This window comes from Haliotis rufescens, unplaced genomic scaffold (genome assembly GCF_023055435.1).
Source record: "Haliotis rufescens isolate VD_foot unplaced genomic scaffold, xgHalRufe1.0.p SCAF_6, whole genome shotgun sequence".
Classification (NCBI taxonomy): domain Eukaryota; kingdom Metazoa; phylum Mollusca; class Gastropoda; order Lepetellida; family Haliotidae; genus Haliotis; species Haliotis rufescens.
The window spans coordinates 31,062,800-31,087,379 of record NW_025964334.1 but is presented as its reverse complement, the minus strand read 5'-3'; the positions used below and the strand labels follow the sequence as shown (position 1 = coordinate 31,087,379).

The 24,580-nt window shown below is 41.9% G+C and overlaps 1 protein-coding gene across 1 annotated transcript; it reads left to right on the top strand.

Annotated features, from left to right (window-relative positions):
- Positions 1-883: 883 nt before the first annotated feature.
- Positions 884-24,376, top strand: LOC124117790 (gamma-aminobutyric acid type B receptor subunit 2-like). Its single transcript, XM_046479803.2, has 19 exons — positions 884-1,339; positions 4,015-4,152; positions 5,281-5,457; positions 8,728-8,826; positions 9,830-9,895; positions 10,237-10,353; positions 10,864-10,935; positions 11,788-12,000; positions 12,132-12,195; positions 12,535-12,618; positions 13,237-13,387; positions 15,770-15,902; positions 16,587-16,694; positions 17,694-17,816; positions 19,815-19,881; positions 20,712-20,820; positions 21,648-21,810; positions 22,599-22,739; positions 23,475-24,376. The coding sequence occupies exons 1-19, from the start codon at positions 1,115-1,117 to the stop codon at positions 23,538-23,540; spliced, it is 2,316 nt and encodes a 771-aa protein (XP_046335759.2). The 5' UTR covers positions 884-1,114; the 3' UTR covers positions 23,541-24,376.
- Positions 24,377-24,580: the final 204 nt, after the last annotated feature.

Sequence of the window (24,580 nt, the reverse complement as noted above, 5' to 3'; positions counted from 1 at the left end):
CAAGGAGCCTGACTTGGGTTCGAATCTGTACTGTTACCTTACAATTTTGCAATTTATCAATGTGGCATCAATATTGGAGGCATTATTACTGGAATCTGCTTGTGTTTGGTTCCCCTTGTATTTGTGTCTGTAAGCATGTGTCATGTAACATAACACACTACTTGTGTTTGATCTGATATTTGCTTATTTAAAAACAATTAAAATGGCCTTATAAAGTACTCAAGTTTCCTAGGCAACATAGTAAAGATCGAGCTCTACTATGTCAAGCTGTGCAGCATGCATGTGCTACCAATTTAGATATTCCTAGTTACGCCCCTGGCGATAAGGCACAACATTTACTTTCTTCGTACAAAACAAATTGACAAAATAATATTATTCTTGTTCCTTATGAACTCTGCTTAATTATATGTTTACTCATTCTGAAAATGAAACCCGTTTCGCATATATGTACGGATCAATGAAAATAATGATCCCCCGAGAAAGAAAACAAATAAGCGAAAGTTAATTACAGGGCGTGTTGACGTTCGTGAAGCGTTTCAAAGATTTTGTAATCATAAGATGCGGAATCGGTAATAATAAATAGCGTAGCACGTGAACATTGTAATAAGAATATGAACATAAAGAGTATCTAGGTACACGCCCCAAGGACGTATGTTGTACCCTTAAACCTACAATGATCTTAAGTCTACAATATTCATGAGTGGGCGGAGCTTATGTGACCGCGTCACACTGGTTTCGGACGCACTGCATCTCAACTGAACACGGAATTCATATTTCGGAGTCGGCATCGTTATGACAACGCGTCAAAACACTGTATGTTAAACCACGCCCACTCCTGATTAACACGAGCAATAATGACGGCACCAAATGAGAGAGCAGCTGGGATTGGTTCGATTATCCCATAGGGAGGCATTCGCGTTTGGTTGGTATACACATTAGCGTTTGTTCTCGTTCCTTGTAACACACAAGCATAAACGTTCATTTCATACCAGCTTTTGAGACTTAAACATGCATTGCTGACGTACACGACGGAAAAGCTGAATTTCGTGCCATTTTGTTTGCCTAAAAAGTAATGCTTCTGATATAATCTAAAGTTATATTGCTTTCGGGGGAAATGGGAACAAGCGGCACTTTGCGAGTTGTCGTCTGCTTCATGCTGACGCTGGCATTTGCGGAGAAAACTCCTCTTTACATTGGCGGGTTTTTCCCAATGACTGGACCGAACTCGAATGAGGGACAGACAACCCTTCCCGCCGTCCAGTACGCCATTGACATGGTCAACAATAGAACGGACATCCTTCCCGACCACGAGATTGTGTTGGTGTGGAACGACACACAGGTAAGATTTGTTTGTCAGAACTATTCCAACTCTCCCACGGTAGCTGGTATATAATCAATTATGGTCCAGACAAGCCACGCCGTTTGGGTGCGATGACACGCAAAGTTGACCACCTGATAATTTTTTTTCGATTTTCAAGCAAATAAAAAATCAATAGTTCTTAACCCAGGTCCCCACGAGATGCCGAGGGCCCACTTGCACAAAGCGGTCTCGGCGCTAAGATGATCGAAACTACCATTCTTTAACGTAGGCTTACGATAGTCGTAGCGCTAAGATCCCTTCGTGCAAGTGGGCCCAGACGCATAAATGTTTATCTTACCTGTATCTCATTTTATAAGAACGGCGTTATCTTGACTGAATTGACTGCCTCCGCGGTCTAGTGGTAGATCGCCCGGAGAGCGGGTTCGATCCCCGCCGACGCGCCACACCAAAAGACGTTAAGAGATACGTGTTGTCACTCTACCCGGCGCTCGGCGTTAAGGGGCTAAAACAAGGACTAGTCGCCTCGGATTGAGTATTCTGTGTCTGAAAAGGGTGTTCATGTTAAACTGCTGCTGGGTATCTCAGTGGGCTAGCACTATAAAATCGGCAGTAGTCCGGACTAGTACAAGAAGTCACACACACATATGCTAAGATATCTCTATAAAAGTGAAATTGTAACGCCCCTGGGTAACCTTGTTTGGATGTCACACACACAAACGCACGCACGCACACATGCACGCACACATGCACGCACACACAAACATGCACGCACAAGCACAAGCACGCTTACACACATACACACATACACACACACAATGATTATGTGATCAAGACTTGTGTCTTCTTTGTTGTGCCACAATGACAACATGTCATGGTGTGTCCTCAGCTGAACTCAATAACCACTTACCTATTCTTATTGGTATTATATACAGAGAGATAAATAAAATCTAGCCGTAGAAAGAAATGAAAATGACTGAAGTTGTTCAAATGAATAATTGGGTAACGGAGAAAAGAAACGTTTACGTGAGGCCTTACATTTTCTTTTGCTTGGTTTCCGAATCCGCCAAACATAAAAAATCAAAAATTCATGAAACAAATATTATCAGAATAAAAAGTTTTTTTATACCGCCGACGATAAAGATCGATGTGACAATAAAAATAATCAAGGGATTTTTAATGACTAAAACAGAATTTTGTGCGGAGTTTTGATTTATAATATGCATAAGGATTTACCGACATAAATATAGAAGATATTATATAGTAATATTTGTGTTTATTCTGGTTGTTCGTTCTTCCATTGAAAACTCGTATGTCAAAAACTTGTCTGTTGAAACTCAAGCTCTATAAGTTGGCGATAAGATACATTGATTCGCTCCATTGTATATTTGTGTTCTACAGAAAAATAAAATAGAAATGAACGAAAGTTGCTACAAAAAATGCGGAGGATGAAATATAACATGTACTGTGTATCTGTATATAATATCGTTCTGCTGCTTGGTGCAATCGTCTATCAGCAACCACTGTGCATCCTGATATATACGATCATATGTTTGAGGTTACTCTTTACCCTTCTGTAACCTTTACTTCACTTCCATGCAGTGGTTTTGCATCTCTGATAATCGTAGCACTGCTGTCATGGGATATTAATTTAAACTATCCAAAGCTCAACTACATTTTACAGGTGAGCTACACGACCCTTGACGATGTATACTGCTTGTGACCCTTCATAATAAGTGTATTCTCGCTGTAAACGCATCGGAAAATTAAACACGAGAACTTTTAAAAGTTTTGAAATAGATGACGAAAATAAAAATCTCACGTTAAATTTCGTGAATGACACCGACGAAAATCGAGTACAGGTTATTCTAACAAAAACACGCATTCTTGTTACATCAAGCTCATGGGGGTCACGGGTGGCCCGATCGTCTAAGGCTGCGATTCGCTGAGCAGAGTTGCGTCCCTTCGGCGCGCAAGAAACCTATGATTGTGGGTTCGAATCCCTGTTCGCCCCGATTATGTTTCTAGGTTTGTCAGCACCATACCCGTGCTTGTGGGTTTCACTGAAATGGTAAACGTCTGAGACCTGCATCACTTCGGGCTTTCCTCCCACATTAAACTGACACGCCGCGATATAACTGCAATACTGTTAAAAGCGGGATTAAACTCACTCACTCACTCAAGCTCATAATCATGATGCTGTGGCGATGGATTCATACTTCTGCTTATGTAATAAAGAATGTGCAGTATCCAGTGGTGTCGATGTTTTGATGTCATGTCTAGCGTTTTGATATACCCATTTTGGGATTCCGTGTCAGAATAGGTGCACAGAACTCATTGCTTTTTCACTTGTAAAATATGTACTTAACGCAGGATTTGGAATAAGGTACTGTTGCTCGAGAAACGTCATCATGTGTGCGACCTAATTCCATTCCGCCGACTTAGTGGTCTTATGGATAAAGCGTCTGCCCAGAGAGCGGGAAGTCGGTGGTTCGATCCCCTGCCGCGTCAAATCAAAAGACGTTACAAATGGTACTTGTTACCCTACCTGGCGCTCGGAGAATACAAAAGCAAGTTGGTGCGGCCACACACACGTGTATGCATGCAGGTCGCTATGCAATTACAATAGACGTTAAACCCAATTTCACCTCACCTCAAACTCCACTCACTCAGTGACAGTTTACTGTTATTCACAGGGCAGCAACACCGTGAGCATGAAGCTCCTGTTCGACCTCATTCAAACCCCGCCGAAGAAGCTGATGCTGCTTGGACCGGTCATGCCCAAGATGGCGGCACATGTTGCTGAAGCTGCCACCGCCTGGAATTTACTTCAGGTGAGTTTGAACTATTGAAGCGAATGCTATAGAATTTTAGATTATGATCTGAAATGGCGACATATAAATGTAGTTTCCAATGTCATTTACGGTTCTGAAAAGGTAAATTTGATTATCCACAAAAAGGTGAAGTACATGGTGACCCTGTAGCCGAAATCAGGATTACTCATGGCTGTGTCATTTCAAAATCCAATCTCATTAATATCAGATCTTTTACTACGGTACCCCTCTGCGTGAGATCTGACAGCCCCTCTGTCGATGGGCGCGTCAGGTGAACTTTGTCCGCCCAATCTAAATGAAGTGTGTGTGTGAGTGTGTGTGTGTGTGTGTGTGTGTGTGTGTGTGTGTGTGTGTGTGTGTGTGTGTTTTCTTAAGCCAATCAGATGTTTCCTTCTAAAACGATTCGCCATTTATTATTGACCACTTCCATTCAGAAGTTTCGTATTTGTCAAATGAAATCCCCCACACAACACAAATATTCTTTCGATGGTCCTCTCTTTGGATGTAGATGCCATCGCGCTCAGAAACGAGTGTGTAAATATGCACGCAGATTGGCTGGATTGAAAGTTCCCCTGATGCGACCTCCTACGGATGGGTCTCAGGTCATCATGCAGAGAGGTGTGGTATCGGAATAAAATATCTGATTTTAATTATATTGTTTCAAACCATTTTTTTTTATGGGGGGGGGGGGGGGGGGGGTGCTGATTTGGTAACAACAATCCCACGTTTGTGAACATTATGTTTTAACATGTATGTTGAATGTTTCTCAGATATGACCTAGATAAAATGGTTTCATAAAACATCGGCTTCAGTTTTGGCATACTGCCAAGCAAAGTCTGCCCGTACCAAACCCAAAGCATTTTTGCAGGGGATATATCTGAACAAATAAACGTTTGGATTATACACCAATACGCACAGCACAACGATGAACGGAGGTCCTGGTTGGGACATGATTGATATGACCTCATCCTCGACTGGACGTTTCTGTAGCACAGAACACCCTGCTCGCGGTGTCCTCATAACGTCATTTTTCGTGTCAGTAACAAACTACCATTGATTATAATGGTCCCTTGAAACCATCTGTGTATTTACTTCTTGGTGTGAATCATTTTGCCAATTTACCACCAGATGTCATTCGGAGCTCGGACACCGGACCTCAACTGCCGAACCCGTTTCCCCTACTTCTACCGAACTCTGGGACCAGATCAAGTGTTCAACCCTGCCAAGGTGGCTCTGTTCCAACATTTCCAATGGAAACGCGTGGCCTGTCTGTACGAAGATGACAAGTATAAGATTTATTCAACGGTAAGCACTCGCTGATGTCATCATCTATAGCCATGAATAGAATTGTACATCATTCGGTGAGCGTGCATTACATTGTGTAGAGTGTCAGTATACCGTTTACCTAAAGTAGAACATATTTTTGTGAGTACCAATCGCCAGCACAGAAAGCGTTGGTTTAACGCCGCTTTGAACAGTATCAGTTATATCATAACTGACAAAAAGCGAAATTTTCAGATGGCCACATGGGCGGACCAAATTAATCAAAATTATTCAATGAGAACGTCATGTCATGGTTTCTTTGTCAAGACCAGAAATGTACGAGTATCGTGATAAACATCTTGCAATAATGACACATATAAGGAAATGCATGCGGAGACCTTATCATGGTATAACTGTCGATTGCATTATTGTATCATTCAAATATGACATGATAGAAGGGGGGAAAGTCAATATTCTCACATGGCATTTTATTCCTTGTACCCATGAAGACCCGGGGTAGAATAGGTCTTCAGCAACCCATGCTTGACGTATAAGGCGACTATGCTTGTCGCAAGAGGCGACTAACGGGATCGGGTTGTCAAGCTCGCTGACTTGGTTGATGCATGTCATGGTATTTCATTTGCGTGGATCGATGCTCATGATGCCAATCACTGGATTGTCTAACCCAGACTCGATTATTTACAGACCACCGTCATATAGATGGAACATTGCCGAGTGAAGCGTTAAACAACAAACAAACACACAGTGATTGATATGTTGTGTTTAACGCCTCACGGCGTACGAGGACACGCAAGAGTTTTGACACCCGTTCCATTTTGCCTCCTCGTATGTCAGGCATAGGTTACTGGAGACGTATTCTAATGCGGGATCCTCTAGGTCATTCTAAACAATTTAGGTAGTAGAGGCTTAATTTAGTACAGTGTGACAAGTTCCAACGAAATTAATAGGTATGGGTATACCATTTTCATAAAGCTCATTATATGCTATATAAATTAAATAATTCAAATAATACCATCGTTAATACTTGTTTGATAACGGTGATAGAACCTACACCGAAACGTCGCTCTTATTTGAAATAAAGAAGTTGTTCATCCATAAATCTTATCCTAACTTCGTACTCCAACTTATAAATGCCTATCAAAGATATTAACATAGTTTTTGTCAAAAACACTATCACACATCATACAGATGATATCAGAAAATAATGACTGGTTATTGATATACATTTGCCTTACCAAGATATACGTATTTGTTTTAACGTTAATTATATCCAGTATATCCTCATTATTTACGTAGCTTTTACAAGCAATGTTATTTTATGTTTTTCATTTGAACCCATGACGTGACGTTGATATATTGCATGCAAAACATGAATGATACATGTATTACTACCGCGGATCTGAGATTGTAATCACCCCCAGTGACGCGGTGAATGATAGGATGACACGGGTATGAAATATGATGATACCTTTCTCATTAGTAATGTAGACACCGCCTGCAGTGTTTCACATTATTCTTGTGTCTTGTTTCGTGACCATCGATAGTAATAAACACTATGTATAGGACAAGTAAAAACTTAATTAACCGTGAAAACACCATCCGTTGATGATTCATTAGCTTGCTTTGAGCGATGATTATCGGCAAACGTGACACATAGCAGCAGTATGCATCAGTTGTATAAATATGATAAATGTGATTTGGTTAATGGCAAGTGAGTGAGTGAGTGAGTTAATGCTTTACGTCACATCGGCAGTTTTTCAGCCATATCGTGACGAGAAGTTATACATTTTTAATACTTATATTTAAACTAAATAAAACCTGTCATCGATGGACAGTATAATTACTAGAATATCACAGATTAATGTTTAAAACTAGCATACAACCATAAAAAGATATCACTAAACGAAACAGTACAATATAAAAAAGGGCTGTTCCCTCTAAGTCGGAATTATTATAGTCCAGTAAGTATTAACGAATGTGACTACTGCTGACTAATTTTCGATGATGGGCGTCGAGGTAACCTTGTTAAGCATTCTCTCGTCACGCCGAAGACCCAGGTTCGATTCCCCACATAGGTACAATGTGTGAAGCCCATTTCCCCGGGTTACCCGCCATAAAATTGCTGGCATATTGCTAAAAGCGGCGTAAAACATACTCATTCACTCACTCATTAGTTTCGGTGAAATATTTCAGTGTGACAATTAGATCTGTTAGATGATGGAAACTTGCAATACACACTTGTTTCTAATCCCAGATTCGCCCTGATTGTGATTGTTGGTTTGACAGCACCATACCCTTATTCGTGGGTTTCACCAAAGTGGTAAACGTCTGAGACCGGCATCACTTCGGGATTTCCGTCTTCATATAACTGAAATACAGTTATCAGCGGTGACAAATTCACACACCCACTCGCTCATAACGTCGGGAGTGGAAATGGGGTTTATCGTCACGTTCAAGATTATTGCACTTATATAGCTGCGTGCGTGCGTGCTTGTACAAGTCCGGAATAATGCCTGTTTAATAGTGATTACGTCGCAGTTTATTAAACACGGTTACCTATTCAGACACAGTACACACCGAGCAGACCGGTACTTGTTTGTTTTATCCCCTAATGCCGAGAGTCATCTTAGAACATATTTTGGTATAACGCGGGCAGGGATCGATCCACCGACCATCCGCTCTCCGACACCGACTCTCTATCCACTTGATCACAGGGGTGCTCTTACTCAGATAACTTCAATAATGCCTGCCCTTGCCTGATTGTTCTTCGTACTTAAAGAGAGATATTTATATAGGCTATGCCTGTTTATCAATCCCCATTTACTGTACCAAGTGGAAATATATACATATCGTTGATGGCCATTTGGAAGTTTCAGGAAATAATCCTTGACACTTTTATGGATAAAACTGCTTTACAAACAACAGGCTGGATAACATCGTCCTTATTTGTAAAAAAAAGATAGCTGTTATCCATAGAAAGTTTCATGTCGAGGAAATGATATTAAAAAACATTGATAAAGCAGAACGTTGGTGAATTGTCCACGCGACAAAATTGAAGCAGATGTTAAACAGAAGAACGTCATATTGTTCCAGGCATAATCACGTCTGTCAAGAATGAGGTTGTAGTTTCGAATGTTGGTCAATGGTATATGTAATAAACCATGTTGCATAAAGGCAGTTTGAAAAAAGCAAAATGCAATGCTGAATTATGAAAGTAGCATGTAGCTTAATGTAATTTCGCACAGATCACCTGTCCTGCAACCGCATCCTATATGTATATTGTTGAACCAGGCGAAGGATCACTTCGTGGATCTATGGAAAGCTGGCGGTAATGAGATTGTGGCGTCCGAATGTATCACCGACACCGGTGCTTCTCTCGACAAACTCAAGGTAGGCTGCGCTCGACTCAGGACGTTCCTCGTTCGCTCATTCTAATTATATATGCATAAGTGAAAAAATGGGTGATTACCGTTAACATATTTACACGAAATTTTGCATATAGTAAGTAAATGCAAGCTGTAACTAAGGATGTGTACTGCATTGTGATAAGTAATGAGCAATGCATTTCTAATGAAGTTGCAACAGAATAATTTAGTTGCTTTTCTATGTTCCCAGATTGATTATTTATAAGAAATACGAATTTTACAGATATATCATACTTAAATACCCGCACTGAATTGAATGTTTGCTTATAAATACCCGCACTGAATTGAATGTTTGCTTATAAATACCCGCCTTGGATTTGGATATATATGGGAGAACCAATGTTATTTGCCCCGAATCATTTATTTCCGAATGTGAAGATCGGTTAAAATTTGCTTACGAACAGGACTGGCATTGGTCTTTAGCAAATAGTTCTAAAATGTTCCATACACTTTTTAAAAAATCATTTAGTCTGGAGTTGTATTTGTCTGCTATCACTATCAACAAATTTCGTGTTGCACTAGCCCAGTTTCGCTGTAGCTCCCACACTCTCCATATTGAGACTGGTAGATACGTTAATACTCCACGAGAGCAGAGATTGTGCAATAGTTGCAGCCAAAGATATGTCGAGAAAGAATATCATTTTTTATTAATTTGTAACGCTTATGATGAACTTCGTCTTCAGTATTTACCACAGAAGTATTTTGACCATCCTACTCTTGCTAAATTCAATATGCTTATGGCGGTAAACAATGAAACTGTAATTAGAAATGTTGCAACTTTTATATACCATGCTATGAATGTTAGACTCCAAACACTAAGCCTATAAATGTTAATGATGGACCGAATATTGTACCATGGGCCGCTGGCCTACACATGTACATGAATAAAGAATTGAATATGTAAATACCCGCACTGAATTCAATGTTTGCTTATAAATACCCGCACTGAATTCAATGTTTGCTTGAAGCAACATGATGCCAGGGTTATCGTGGCCAACATACCCGTCAACAAAGCCAAGCAGGTCTTCTGTGAGGTAAGTCTCAACTGTTAGAGTTTACAATATTTACATTTCCTAAACTGTTACATGAAATAATTAACCATATTGATCCTGAAATCATTGTGCCAACATCAATCGGCAGGGAAGTTTATACTGAAGAAGAAAATAATACTATAATGCCCCTACGTCCATCGTTTTTACTTTTAAACAGAGATAAATATGTACCTACATATAGTAGTAACCTGTACATGACATGAAAATGACAAGCTATAAAATAGTTGACAATGTTCTGAAGATCAAGTTTTTAATTTATCGTGATCAATCTTTCTTTGTCCTTGAGATCGGATTTGTCCGAATTTAATGCAATATTCCTCCAGGCATACGCACGCGGAATGTGCGGGAAGAAGTATGTGTGGGTGATGCTAGGGTGGGAGGCCGGTAGCTGGTGGGACAACCCCTCCATCCCCTGCACCTGCTCAACCCAGGAGCTCAAGGTGAGATGGTGCTCCACAGTTAAACAGAAGAAGTGTATGCTCAAACGTCAGAGTTACTGACGTAAAGACTTAAGAGCACACATCATTTGATGTAAACTGCCGGGCAGAAGAAAATAAACACTTAAAAATTGGTTTTGAGCTAAACTTTACAAACGTCTTCAAAATGTTACTTGGCTGACAACAGGCGCCGAAACACTGTAAAAACGCACGGTCCAAAATACTATGTTACCCGCATCAAATACATAAATATCGAATAACAAGTTCTTGTTTGTTCCATGAGGACAACGATTTTTGAAATTACAGACTTGATATGATTTCTCTTCTGACCTCATTTAGTAGAAGAAGGTATGGACATATGGACAATGATGTGTTAAGAAGAGGTTTATAGACACGGGTTCACCTACAGTTGATAGTTTTCCTGGTTGAAACTAAAATATCCGTTTTCTCCCCATCCCTCTTTTGACATTGGTACCTCGATCCCATTCTACTTGTAATGCTTATCTTATGCAGGAGATCACTGATGGCATGATAATGATGGACTTCATGCACAGCGATGTAGGGACACAGGAAGCATTTGACGTGGTAAGGCTTGCGCGGAGGGATATTCATAATTACACAACAAGCGACTATTCTAGTGATGTAATGTATTACGATACACAGTATTTTGATGTGAGAGTATCTCATTTCACAACAAAGAATATAACATTCCAACTTTCTAATCTGATATAATACAACCAGTAAAGATACAATACAACTGTGAGGACTGCAGGTTGGTTTTCTTATATATGATGACGTATTTCGGGGGAAATGAAACAATTGTAATGTTCTATGGACTTGGTTCAATCTCATTAAAATCAGATCTTAGTTCTCGCTACCGCTAAATAAAGATCTTAGGACATCCCATTACGGGTCACACCAGACCGACCTTGCGCGAACTTTGACCGACCAATGGAATGACCAATCAGAAGGCAGCTCTCTCGTGCTTTAGGGCACATATTTCAAATTGGCGACTACGCTTCCAAACATATTTTGACAAATTCTCGATTGCAAATTTGAAAACTGAACAAAAAAACATTCTAGAAGGGCTAATGGATGATCTAGATTGTAAGGATTCAGTCGTTAAACATGTAACTATCGTTCGGAATACCCCGTTTTAAAGTTGTCGAGGCTGCATGATTAGAAATCACATTCCGACTGTCACTTTCATAATCTGGTAAGCGACGCTCTGATTGGTCGGATGAAAGGTCGTTCTGACGTGACCCTCAATGGGATGTCTTCAGATCTTTGTTTAGCGGTAGCGAGAACTAAGGTCTGATTTTAATGAGATTGGGACTTGGTTATACACTACATCATTAGGAACTTTAATTTTTCCTTAGTTAAGCATTGTTCGGGCCTATTTTCAAATGTTTCACGTTTACATTTTTTCCCCTACAGAATCCGACTGATTTCGAAGCATACATACGCCAGAAGTCATCCTATTACGATAAGTATGCAAGCTACGCCTTCGATGGAGCGATGAGCCTCGCTTTGACTCTCGACCAAGCGGCTAAAGAAGGCGTAACTCTCGAGACCTTCTGTTACAAGAACGAAACGTATGTGCGTACGTTCTCGCGCATCATGTCGGATCTCGTGTTCTATGGACTTACGGTACGTATGAAGTCAAATATCTCGTATTGGAGACTAATCGACTTTTATCTGTTTTTTTTATGAAAATTGGTATATAGATTGTTTATGTATTGATTAGAATACTAATATTTGTACCCACCGTATTGTTGCAGGGTAAAATAGGATATGACGCCAAAGGGAACAGGAAGGGACACACTTCAATCACGCAGATACAAGGTGAAGCTTTACAACACCTCCATGAGCAATATTCGTCCAACAATAATTCCTTGTGCTATATGACTATGTGACTGAAATAACACGTGAACCTGAGAGTAAAACTTTAGTTGCAAAATCTCAAACGCAGTCCAAAACAATGAATTCAATGTAGTTGGTTGGGCCAAATTATTTGTGCGGATTCTCCCGTCCCTTGTTTGGTTGAAATGACACCTAAGTATTAAAAGGAGATTCATTCAGAAAATGTCAAACGCAACCCAAGGCGATTAATTCAGTTTTCATATATTATATTTGTTAAATGGTCCCCCAAATTCGATTTTAATGTATTACTACTGACACCAGGGGATGAAAGGAAACTGATAGGAAAGTACTGTCCATTTGATAAGAAACTGACGCTGTATGACGACACTCCCATCAAGTGGAGAGGTGAGTAGTATCTATTTACTGAGACATGTATATGTCTAACTTACAAACAGAAGTATCATAATACTCAGGAACTTAATAGGTAAACTGTGAATTTGAGTAACAGCGTTTGTAAAATGCACACGGGCAGTAACATTTCTAATTTAAGTTCCGAAACATTCTTCTCTCAATTTTAGCCCTCGTTTCCTCGGGATAATCAAAATTTAAAACTGCTATTTTCTTTTGACAAAAAAATATCTCTTTTAGAAACCGAAGGGCTAACTATTTTGCGATCACTCTCATAACGTTTGATAGGTTGCCCTTCTTGTTTATGACTGCGGTGTATATATGTGTATATCTTAGAATGGAATGTACATATCCATGCACATTAATTATGCCAGCTGTCATATGATCATCTGAAATTGACATCAGACTTACATCTATAAACTGGGATAATGTTTAATAAACCTGGCCTTTGGGAAAATAACTGCAGTATCGATGTGTTTCTTTTTATTCCAAAGCATACAAGGTGATCTCTATACCATAAGAGACTTTTTATGATAAAATATTAATGGAGAGTAGTGTCATGACTATGAAAAGACGTAACGATGGAATACTGAGTTTGAAATTGCTTTGGTGCAGGGGGTGGCATTCCAAAAGACGGATTCTCGCGCGAGAGGAGGACACAACACTTACCACACGGGGCTCTTGTTGCGTTTGTGTGTATCGGGGTAACTGGGGCCCTGGTTTGTGTGGCGTTCCTCATCTTCAACATCAAGAACAGGAAGCATGGGTAAGTAATCACAGTAAGTTCTTATTTTGAATGTAGAATAAATTACCTATTTGCCTTGAACCCATCGATGTCGCTGAACAATATTTCGACAGAAACTAGCTGTCAAGATGGATCATTTGTTGTTTCTGAGTGTGATAATAGAGTCTGATTTTTGGTGTTTTATTTAGAAACAATTTGTTTTATGCACAGAATATTCCGCAACTTTTTTACAGACCCCGAAACATGCCCATTTTGGATGTCACAAAAATATGTTCGTGCAACGCAACACAATTATGTGAAATTGGTTAGATTTTATATTTTGTTTTTCTCAGACAAAGTATAACTACCTACTGACAGACAGACATGCCAATTTTGTAATTTATCATATTTTTGTATTATGAGGGAAGGCGGTGTGTATGTGTGTGGTGGTGGTGGTGGGGGGGGGGGGGGGGCATCACTGATTTTAAGTGATCCATTCAAATACTTCTCACCGCTATTTTGCCTTTTAGGCCCAATGAAATCTGTTTCGGCAGAAAATCAAGACTGGTTATTCTCTGGCGTTGACGTTCAATATTTATACTGTGGCCTTCCGTTCTATCAGAAAGTGGGCTCTCGAACTATGTACTATTGACCATGCTATGGTCCTTTATTGATTGTTTCATCTTGTTTGTCCAAACTTCTGTAGCCACTTTACTTTCGACAAATTAGCCAAATTGTCCAAATGAAAGTCCCACATGTGGTGTCATGTGTCAAGAGGGCGTGCCCTCTCCAGGTGCAGCAAGGATAAACCAGATCACACTGGCGGTGAAGGTCGTTGTATCTGTAACTAGATATACCAGGTGTTGAAGTACTGTAGGGGCGAGGTCAGTCATATGATTCTCTTTGCACTGTCACTTGATATATTTACTGACTTACATTTTTTTCTACTTTGAATGGAGAAATAGTTTAAGTGAGAGAGTGACATATATATATATATATATATATATATATATATATATATATATATATACTCACACGCAAAAGAAACGCAAGTGGTTTTAAGCAAATAGGTAACAAACACGGACGGAACCATAAATTGATACGAGTTTTAGCATGTAGTGAAGCCTGATGGTGTTATCAATATTTTTGGTTGCATTTTGGAAGCCCCGAGTAAAAACGCAACATAAAAAACGAATCGCCAAAACGTACCATTTCAATGAATGTGTGGGTATCATGCACCCATTTCTCGCGAAATCGAACATGCACGAACTGTCACGAACTGTAGTGGCTATAAAACTGTGGCCGATTCTTGGACCTACCACTCCTTGGTCAACAATGCGACGCCTAACTCAAATTCAGAGAAACCAGGCTATCGGACGTTTGGAAGTTGGAGAGTCTGTCCAAGATGTTGCCCGTCATTTCAACGTTAACATAACCACAATTTACCGTCTCCTGCATCGATACAATGCTACACAGACCACAGATGACCTTCCTCGGAGCGGTCGTCCAGGGTCACCACACCTCGACAAGGTCGACAGTTTACCCGTCAACATCCGTTCCTAACTGCAAGTGAAAGTGATCGACAGACCATAGGAACACATAATCGACACATTAGCCGGGACATTGTGATCCGACGTCTCCGTTCCAACAACCTCAGATGTCGCCATGTGCTTTCTGAATGTTGGTCAAGGTCGGAGACACGGCGTCACTGCTCAGTGGTATATCGACCAAGTGATCAGACCCCACGTTGTTCCATTTTTTGCACAACATCAACAACACATTTTCCAGCAGGAAAACGCTCGTCCCCATGTTGCCAGAGCTACCATGGCCTTTCTGCAACAACACAACATCCGTGTTCTAGGTTGGCCAGCCCTCAGCCCTGATCTGAACCCCATCGAACACTTGTGGGATGAGGTTCAAGGGCGTCTGCACAATGTGCGCCCAGTCCCTACAACTGCCGATGAACTACGCACAGCTGCTCTGGATGTGTGCAGGAGGATCCCTAGGGCCTTCACAAATCGTCTGATCCACTCAATGTACAGGAGATGTGTGGCAGTGATCAATGCTAATGGTGGTCACACCAGGTATTGACTGACATTTTGGGTATTGACCTGAAACTGTGTAAGCCCTCAACATTTGAAAAAAAACAATTATGTCATCTGCCTTTTAATCCATTAAACTGTCTTCAGTTAAATTTTTGTCAATCTTGCCCTATTAGTATTTCTTGTCTTTACTGTTGAAAATAAATAACATGTATACTGCATACTCGACTTGCGTTTCTTTTGCGTGTGGGTATATATTACACAAATAGGTGGGTTTGACTGTTTTCAAGACATTATTTCAAGTCAGTGTTTTGAGCAAAGGTATTATGTGCTTTGATGTGTATTCTCCTACTGACATGTGCATAACGTGTCTGTGTTTCAGCTACATCAAACTCTCCGCGCCTGCTATAAACAATGCCATCCTAATTGGGTGCATCTTGGCCTATAGTGCTCTGATCCTTAATGGTGTGGACGGTCGAGTCGTCGTACCTGACAACCTTGGCCTTGTCTGTAATGTGAGTTTCAAGTTTATGATATCATTATACTTATATGAGTTGCTTATTAGATCCAGTTTAACGGGGTGGGGTAGCATAGTGGTTAAAGCGTTCGCTCGTCACTCCGAAGACCATGTGTGAAGCCCATTGTGAAGCCCATGTGTGAAGCTGTGACATTGCTGGAATGTTGAGGCGTAAAACCATATTCTGTCACTCCAGTTTAGGTATCATAAGTACAAATATACATGTACATTGAAATATCGAAACTCCCATTAATTCATTGACATGATGCTAAGTTCAGGATTGTTATTACCCCGGTCCCCAAGTCGACATGTGCAAAGAAATAACAAAGAAATTCCATCCCTTTACAACACATACCTAAACTATGGATATCGAGCCCATATTAACTGTGTGACCCGTGAAGATCCGGGGAAGAATAGGTCTTCAGCAACCCAAGCTTGCCATAAAAGGCGACTGTGCTTGTCGTAGGAGGCGACTAACGGGATCGGGTGGTCAGGCTCGCTGACTTGGTTGATGCATGTCATCGATCCCAATTGCGTGGATCGATGCTCATGATGTCAATCACTGAATTGTCTGGTCCAGACTCGATTATTTACAGACCGCCGTCATATAGCTGGAATATTGCTGAGTGCGGCGTTAAACAACAAACCAACCAACCAACCAATATTAACTGTTTGTTGTCAGGTCCGGGTGGTTGTGTTGGCCATGGCGTTTACAATTGCGTTTGGGGCGATGTTCACAAAGACTTGGCGACTGCATCAGATCGTGGCTAACAAAACAGCATGCAAACGGGTACGTACGTTATAGCATTCGGTAGTGATATCTAATTCGTGCAAGTATCATGTGGAAGGGTTCTTCGACCCGTGAAGATCCGGGGTAGATTAGGTCTTCAGCAACCCATGCTTGCCGTAAAAGGCGACTGTGCTTGTCGTAAGAGGCGACTAACGGGATCGGGTGGTCAGGCTCGCTGACTTGGTTGATGCATGCCATCGATCCCAATTGCTTGGATCGATGCTCATCATATCAATCACTGGATTGTCTGGTCCAGACTCGATTATTTACAGACCGCCGTCATATAGCTGGAATATTGCTGAGTGCGGCGTTAAAAAACAACAACCAAACCAAGCCCAAAAATGTTTCTTCCGGATCCAGGATCCGGGGGTCATGGGTTCGAATCTCAGATTACTTAAGGCCTTCAAGCAGCATATCCCTGCATGTGGTGATAGAACTGACATACTGTTTGAATCAGCGTGGAACTTGAACAAACTCAACCCATGCGCCCCGCGTTATAATACATTGCGAATTACTTTTGATTTTCTGATGCTAGGTATAATTCACTAGACATTGAACCTTTCAGTTAGTGTTTGACCATCTGATGGTCAATCGATCATCAGATAGTGTTGACTTTTTCCTGACTCGGTATGTCATGTCGTATTCAGTGTAAAGTAGTCATGTTCGGTTTGTACTGCAGTGGAGACCCGTGAAGACTATTCTTGTCGTAAGAGGCAACTAACGGGATCGAGTGGTCAGACTCGGTGACTTGGGTTGATGCATGTAATCGTATCCCAATTGCTCATGATCTCAATCACTGGATTGTCTGGTCTATACTCGATTATGTACAGGCCGCCGTCATATAGCTGGAATATTGCTAATTGCGGCGTTAAACAACAAACAAACTGCAAATGAATGATTTTGATCTCCCTTCATAAAAAACGAGACCCCCCTCCCAGAATAGTAAATGGTAGGTCCCTAATGAAAATCATGAATCATTATAAATATGTGTGTGTGTAGGTTGTTAAGGACTTAGGCTTGGTGACCAGCATTGCGACGCTATTGGGAATAGATGGGATAATTCTCATCACTTGGTTCACTCAAGATCCCCTCGACCGCTCCATCATCAAGCTGCCGGAACAGGTAGGTAACTCGTCATGTATCGTTGTCGACGTAGTGGCAGCCGTTGTGAAGGAAAAGAGAAGTAGAAATCTCAATATTGTCGTAGTCGCAGTCGTTGTTGTAGCTGCACTCCTATGGTGGGTATCCGGGTTAGAACAGGACCCAAGCACTCAATTGCTTGTGGTGAGGCTTGAGGCGACTTTATTGGATCAGATTGTCAGACTCTTGGCGTGGGTCTTTGTTGACAATATCACCCATGGTTTGTTTGACCTAGTTACGATCCTGCTAAAATATTACTGACTTTGGCGTAAAAAATAAGGAAACGGTAAAGTATTAACAGTAGAACTAGTCTTAGTTGCAGGAAAGACATCTAATAGTAATCAAAGGTGGCAGTCGCTGTATAATAGGAGAAGTGCCAGGAACTGGCAGCAAGTCCCTGCCATCTTCCTCACATGGAAGCTTGGAGGACTTAATATCATGTTAATATCAGGGGTTCTTTAACTTCTTTTGTGCAGTATATATTGATTTGAAGTGACTTCAATGAGCGAACGCGCAGATGATAAGTGGAAAGCAGGTTGTCGTCCACAGTAATGATAACGTACTCTCAATTGGCTGCAACTTTCCCACACGCCCCATGCAAATCATCCTTATTGTATACCTTTCGATTTCGATAAGATCGATAATGGATAGAATGACTTTCTCTGTAATTATGTTATCGATGCGCATTACATCCTCCCAGTTAAAATCATATGGTCGTAGATAATCACTCTAATTAGGTTCAGAGCCAGCCGAACCTTGGCTGTTTTCAAGGTTGATGCCCTAAGTGGAAGTTCCCCATCACACGCGCACCATGGAACCATGGTTAGACATTGATAAACTGTACACTTTCTGATAAAGAGTTTAGAAATAGCGCGAGTGTATTAATGAAGAAAGGGCGATGTACTGTGGTATTACACAGAGAAGATTGAGAGTTGTTCAATGGAAATGGCTGTTGACAACCAGTCATCAAATGACTACATGGATGAGGATGAAAGCGTCAGAGACCGACCTTTGATATTCTCCGGGTGTGGGATGGGGAGCCGGCTTGGATTTTATCTAAAAAAATAATTTTCCCCAAAAATCTTGAGAAATATTATTATGCTTCATACTGTTGAAAAAAATAGAAATTGCCTCCCTCCAAAATTACATTTTTGCAAGGTGTTTCAAATAGCTGTAGCTGAAAAAATATCTTATCTCGATACAAAATCCAAGACGACCCCTGAGAATATCAAACGGTCGGTCCCTCACAATGACAGCTTTCAGAGGGCCTAGCGAACCTTTAGGACGAGTTGGGTAAGAGCCATGTTTGACACACAGATTCTGCATTATTTTAGGGTTAAGAAGAACTTTTAGAAATGTGTTCGTGTGAATTGAAAAACAGCCTCCTACTTTCTTCCGTTTAACACTTGAGTGCATTACAACAATTAATGTATAGATAAGGCTAAACTGTGTCGAAAGGGCTGATATTAGATGTTTTCAGGAAGCGTACTGAAGGAAGAGATGCAGATAAAAACAGTAGCCTACTGACATGTGGTGAAAAACATCATGGTCACTGACCATGTTCCACTACATCATAGCCTAGGTTCCACACTCGGGAAGAAGGTCACTGATGTGCTCATATGTATCGGTTCTTATCAGCTGGGAAAAAAAGCGGCCCTATCAGTGCCTGTCGCTCATGTTAGCCATTCTTATGTAATTGGCAATGTAAGAAAGAAAAAAAGGTCATTTGAATGTCTGACAATTTGCAAATGCACACTTTACGTGTCTGTATAGAAGTATGAGATATAGTTACTGCCAACCGTCAAGAATAGCATGAGTGATTGGAAGATGCTTTTCACGTTATGTAGGAAATAGTACTGTCTGCATTATTCTGAATGACCGAGGATAACCATATGAATGTGATGTGGCCTACTCACTTAAATGCCAGTAGATGTTACAACAGTGTCATTTCAAGAATAGTCATTGTCATTTCTTACACAGTCGGACCCATCTGATAGCGACCGCCTGATTCAGCCACTGCTTGAAGTCTGCTCGTGCAAATATGGAGGTAATAGTGAACGCATCTAAAAGTACGATATGTTCATAGTAGAAATCGTCCCGTGACCTAATCATTAATTTCAACACACCTCAATACAACATTCCAGACCCATTCCAACATTCCAATACATCCACATAGTACCTTGTCTAAGAGCCGACCACAAGGGACAGGTGGTTACAATGTGTGACGTCATTGCCCCCTACGGTGTGCTCATGTGATCAACCGACCCGTGAAGATCCGGGTTGAGAATAGCTCATCAGCAGGCCATGCTTGCCGTAACAGGCGACTATTCTTGTCATAAGAGGCGACAAACGGGATCGGCTGGTACGGCTCGCTGACTTGGTTGATGCATGTCATCGTATCCAAGTTGCGTAGATCGATGCTCATGATGTCAGTCACTGGATTGCCTGGCCCAGACTCGATTATTTACAGCCCGCCGTCATATAGCTGGAATATTGCTGAGTGCGGCGTTAAACAACAAACAAACAAACAACATTTGATCAACCTCTAGTCAGCATGATCATGTACAAGCCGCTGTGGTATTGCTGGGATATTGATGACTGTTGATTGCCGCTCACTCTTTATACATTCACATGAATACATAAATATATCAAATCATATCAAATATTACCTAGGAACACAAACACAAAAACTTTTCATTTCCATAATCCAATCCAAAATTTGTTTTTTCGTAATGATAAAGATACAGGACAATTCATAAGCTCCAGTCTAAATGTACTATGAAATATAGCCACCACTTAAATTCAGCTAAATATTGTTGATGAATTTTTTTTCAACAAGCCAGATAATAGTTAATAATGGATTGTATTTTCCTCGAGGTTACTGGGTGGCGGTTCTTCTGGCATTCAAGGGCTTGCTACTGCTGTTTGGACTGTTTCTCACCTGGCAGACACGTCACATCTCTATTGATGCTATCAATGACAGCAGGTGCGTCATCCCCGTATCTGTAAAATATCTGTAGATCAGTTCAACGTGTGAGGCAGGGCTTGTTTAGTCGTTTCAGACGCCTGGATTCGCTGTGTCGAGGTGCGTCACATAGGTGTGCCAGAAACTTATTATCGCGGGTTCGAATCCCGATTCGCCCTGAATATTTTTCTAGGTTTTCTGGGTTTTAAATCTTCAAAAGCCCTGCGTCGATTCAGGCTTCCTGCTCATCAAACTGACATGCCGTGATATAACTGAAATAGCGTTCAAAGTAGCGTTTGGCTCATCTCACACACACACTCGGTTCAACGTGTGTTCAACATCTACGTGACACTGGTTGCATCCACACTTATAGTTGGTGTTATATCGATTTGGTATACCCTCTGATCTGGCTCCAACGACTCCATGGTGATTTCGGGGCAGAATAGGGCCACATTACCCTTTCCTGTCGTAAAGCCGACTGGTGATGATCAGGTGGGTACAATGGACGACCAGGCTGAGAGCGTTTCAATCGTGCCCGGGCGGCGTGGGTCATTTCTCAGTTCTTAACTACGAATCGGTCTGGCGACGCCTATATACATGAAGCCATCATTTAGCTCTGGCATTGCTGACTAGTGTTAGTCAACAACATGCTGACAGGATTATCTGATTCGTCCTGACTGCGTTTCTAGGTTTGTCAGAACCATACCCGTGCTCGTGGGTTTCCCCAAAGTGGTAAACGTCTTGGACCTGCAGCACTTTGGCCTTTTCAAACAGCAAGTTGACACGCCATGATATAACTGGAATACTGTCAAAGCGGCCTTAAACCCAACATTGTTATCTGCATGCAGGTACAGCCGAATGAGTGTGTACACCGTGGCCCTGGTATCACTGATTGGTGTTCCCGTCTTCTACCTCCTGGGGGTGAACAACATCGCCGCTGTTTACGTCATCTCTCCAATCTGCATCATCGTGTGTTCGTCCGTAACCATCAGCCTGATATTTGTCCCAAAGGTGAGTTCGTTCCAATCATGTTGCGTTGGACCAGCCAAGTCGCTGTTCTTAAATTTTGGAGTTAGTGGAAGGGGAGAGGGTGTCAACAGGTCTGCATTTTTACTTTACAGGGAATTTGCAGTTCAAAACTCTAATCGTCATATTTTATTCTTTGAAGGAAATGCATCTCCGCAGAAGGCTAAAAAAACTAGTTGAGTTAATAAACAGTCAAGTTGGCATACTCAAGGCTCTGCCGCACTACCAGCTTTATCAATCTCATTAAAATCAGATCTTAGTTCTCGCTACCGCTAACCAAAGATCTGAGGACATCCCATTTGGGGTCATGTCAGAACGACCTTGCATCCGACCAATCAGAGCGTCGCTTACCAGATCATGAAAGTGACAGTCGGAATGTGATTTCTCATCATGCAGCCTCGAAAACTTTAAAACGGGGTATTCCGAACGATAGTTTTCAAATTTTTAAGCGAGAATTTGTCAAAATATGTTTCGATGCGTTGTCGCCAATTTAAAATTAGTGCCGTAAAGCACGAGAAAGCTGCCTTTTGATTGGCTAATGTCGACTTCTTGTCAGTAATTCCATTGGTCGGTCAGAGTTTGCGAAAGGTCGGTCTGACGTGACCCGTCCTCAGATCTTTGTTTAGCGGCAGCGAGAACTAAGATCTGATTTTAATGAGATTGCCAGATTTATGAAAATGTCAACATTCCTACGAACACGGAGAGACATCTCTCTAAACATTGATCTTTTGAACTGCTCGCTAGCAGAGTTCGGCTCTAACGTTGTGTTGCAGATGCACGCTGTGTGGAAGGACCCTAACGGCGTCATCGACAACAAGCTGCTGAGCGGGGTCGATGTTAAGCAGGTTGTCCCCATTGACACTCTCACCCAGAAGATGGAGACAAGGTCCCGACTGGAGGTCTTGCTGTTGGAGGTATGTCTTGCAGGAAGAAACTGCAACGTTCACACTGAATTGAATACATACGGGTTAAATAGCCATTATATGTGGCAATACGTGATAAGGTTTCAGAAACAGAGCGTATTCTCAGCAATCTCATCTCATTGAAATCGGATCTTTTACTTCGATACGATACATCTCCCGAAACACCTCCACAGGAGAACTTTCTTCTCAGCCAATTAGCCTCTTCTAATTTTTCCTAAAGTTTTCTCAATTCTTGGTACGAGTGAGCGATACATTCACACTAAATATCACCCGCAGTCAGCCCTAAGCAATGAGGCTGATATATTTGTTTTCTGTGGCGGTTTTCACTTTGATCGAATCGAAGTGACGATGAAATGTTGCGGAATGTTTGAGATTTTGTTGGAGACAGACCTATGACAGATAATTTCATTTATCACTTGTGTAAGATAAACTCCTTTTATCTGAGGCCATGGGTGGTAAGGTTTCTTAAGGCGATGCTATTCGCCGTGCAGACTTACATCCAGTAATTGTGCCAGGATCCGCTTCATATTGGTAACTATCCCATATTCGCCGCCTCTGTTATCAGCACCTTACCTTTGGCGTTTATCGTCTTCAATCCGTGATTTCCCTCACACATGAAGCTGACAACCTCGATATAACTGAAATACATTTCAGAGGGGCGGTAATATCAAATCGCTCATTCAAATCACTTTGTTCATGCATGAAAACTCATTTTGCTATTTGTAGAAGGAGTCACGTATCCAGCAACTGGAACAAGCCCTGAACAGCTCCCTCACATCCAGTACAGCCTGAACGACTCCCTCACACAGTACAGCCTGAGCGACTCCCTCACATCCAGTACAGCCTGAACGACTCCCTCACATCCAGTACAGCCTGAACGACTCCCTCACATCCAGTACAGCCTGAACGACTCCCTCACACCCAGTACAGCCTGAACGACTCTCTCACATCCAGTACAGCATGAACGACTCCCTCACATCCAGTACAGACTGAACGACTCTCTCACATCCAGTACAGCCTGAACGACTCCCTCACATCCAGTACAGCCTGAACGACTCCCTCACATCCAGTACAGCCTGAACGACTCTCTCACATCCAGTACAGCCTGAACGACTCCCTCACATCCAGTACAGCCTGAACGACTCCCTCACATCCAGTACAGCCTGAACGACTCCCTCACATCCAGTACAGCCTGAACGACTCCCTCACACCCAGTACAGCCTGAACGACTCCCTCACATCCAGTACAGCCTGAACGACTCCCTCACATCCAGTACAGCCTGAACGACTCCCTCACACCCAGTACAGCCTGAACGACTCCCTCACACCCAGTACAGCCTGAACGACTCCCTCACATCCAGTACAGCCTGAACGACTCTCTCACATCCAGTACAGCCTGAACGACTCCCTCACATCCAGTACAGCCTGAACGACTCCCTCACATCCAGTACAGGCTGAACGACTCCCTCACATCCAGTACAGCCTGAACTCCCTCACATCCAGTACAGCCTGAACGACTCCCTCACACAGTACAGCCTGAACGACTCTCTCACACCCAGCACAGCCTGAACTCCTTCACATCCAGTACAGCCTGAATGACTCCCTCACACAGTACAGCCTGAACGACTCCCTCACATCCAGTACAGCCTGAACGACTCCCTCACACCCAGCACAGCCTGAACGACTACCTAACACCCAGTACAGCCTGAACGACTCCCTCACACAGCACAGCCTGAACGACTACCTCACATTCAGTACAGCCTGAACGACTCCCTCACACAGTACAGCCTGAACTCCTTCACATCCAGTACAGCCTGAACGACTCCCTCACAT

What these genes read in the sequence shown, in the direction of transcription:
- LOC124117790 (XM_046479803.2), top strand. Translation starts at nt 1,115, where the DNA reads ATGGGAACAAGCGGCACTTTGCGAGTTGTCGTCTGCTTCATGCTGACG. An exon ending in TGGTGTGGAACGACACACAG is followed by an intron (nt 1,340 to 4,014) that starts GTAAGATTTGTT and finishes TGTTATTCACAG; the next exon opens with GGCAGCAACACCGTGAGCAT. An exon ending in CACTCCCATCAAGTGGAGAG is followed by an intron (nt 12,619 to 13,236) that starts GTGAGTAGTATC and finishes GCTTTGGTGCAG; the next exon opens with GGGGTGGCATTCCAAAAGAC.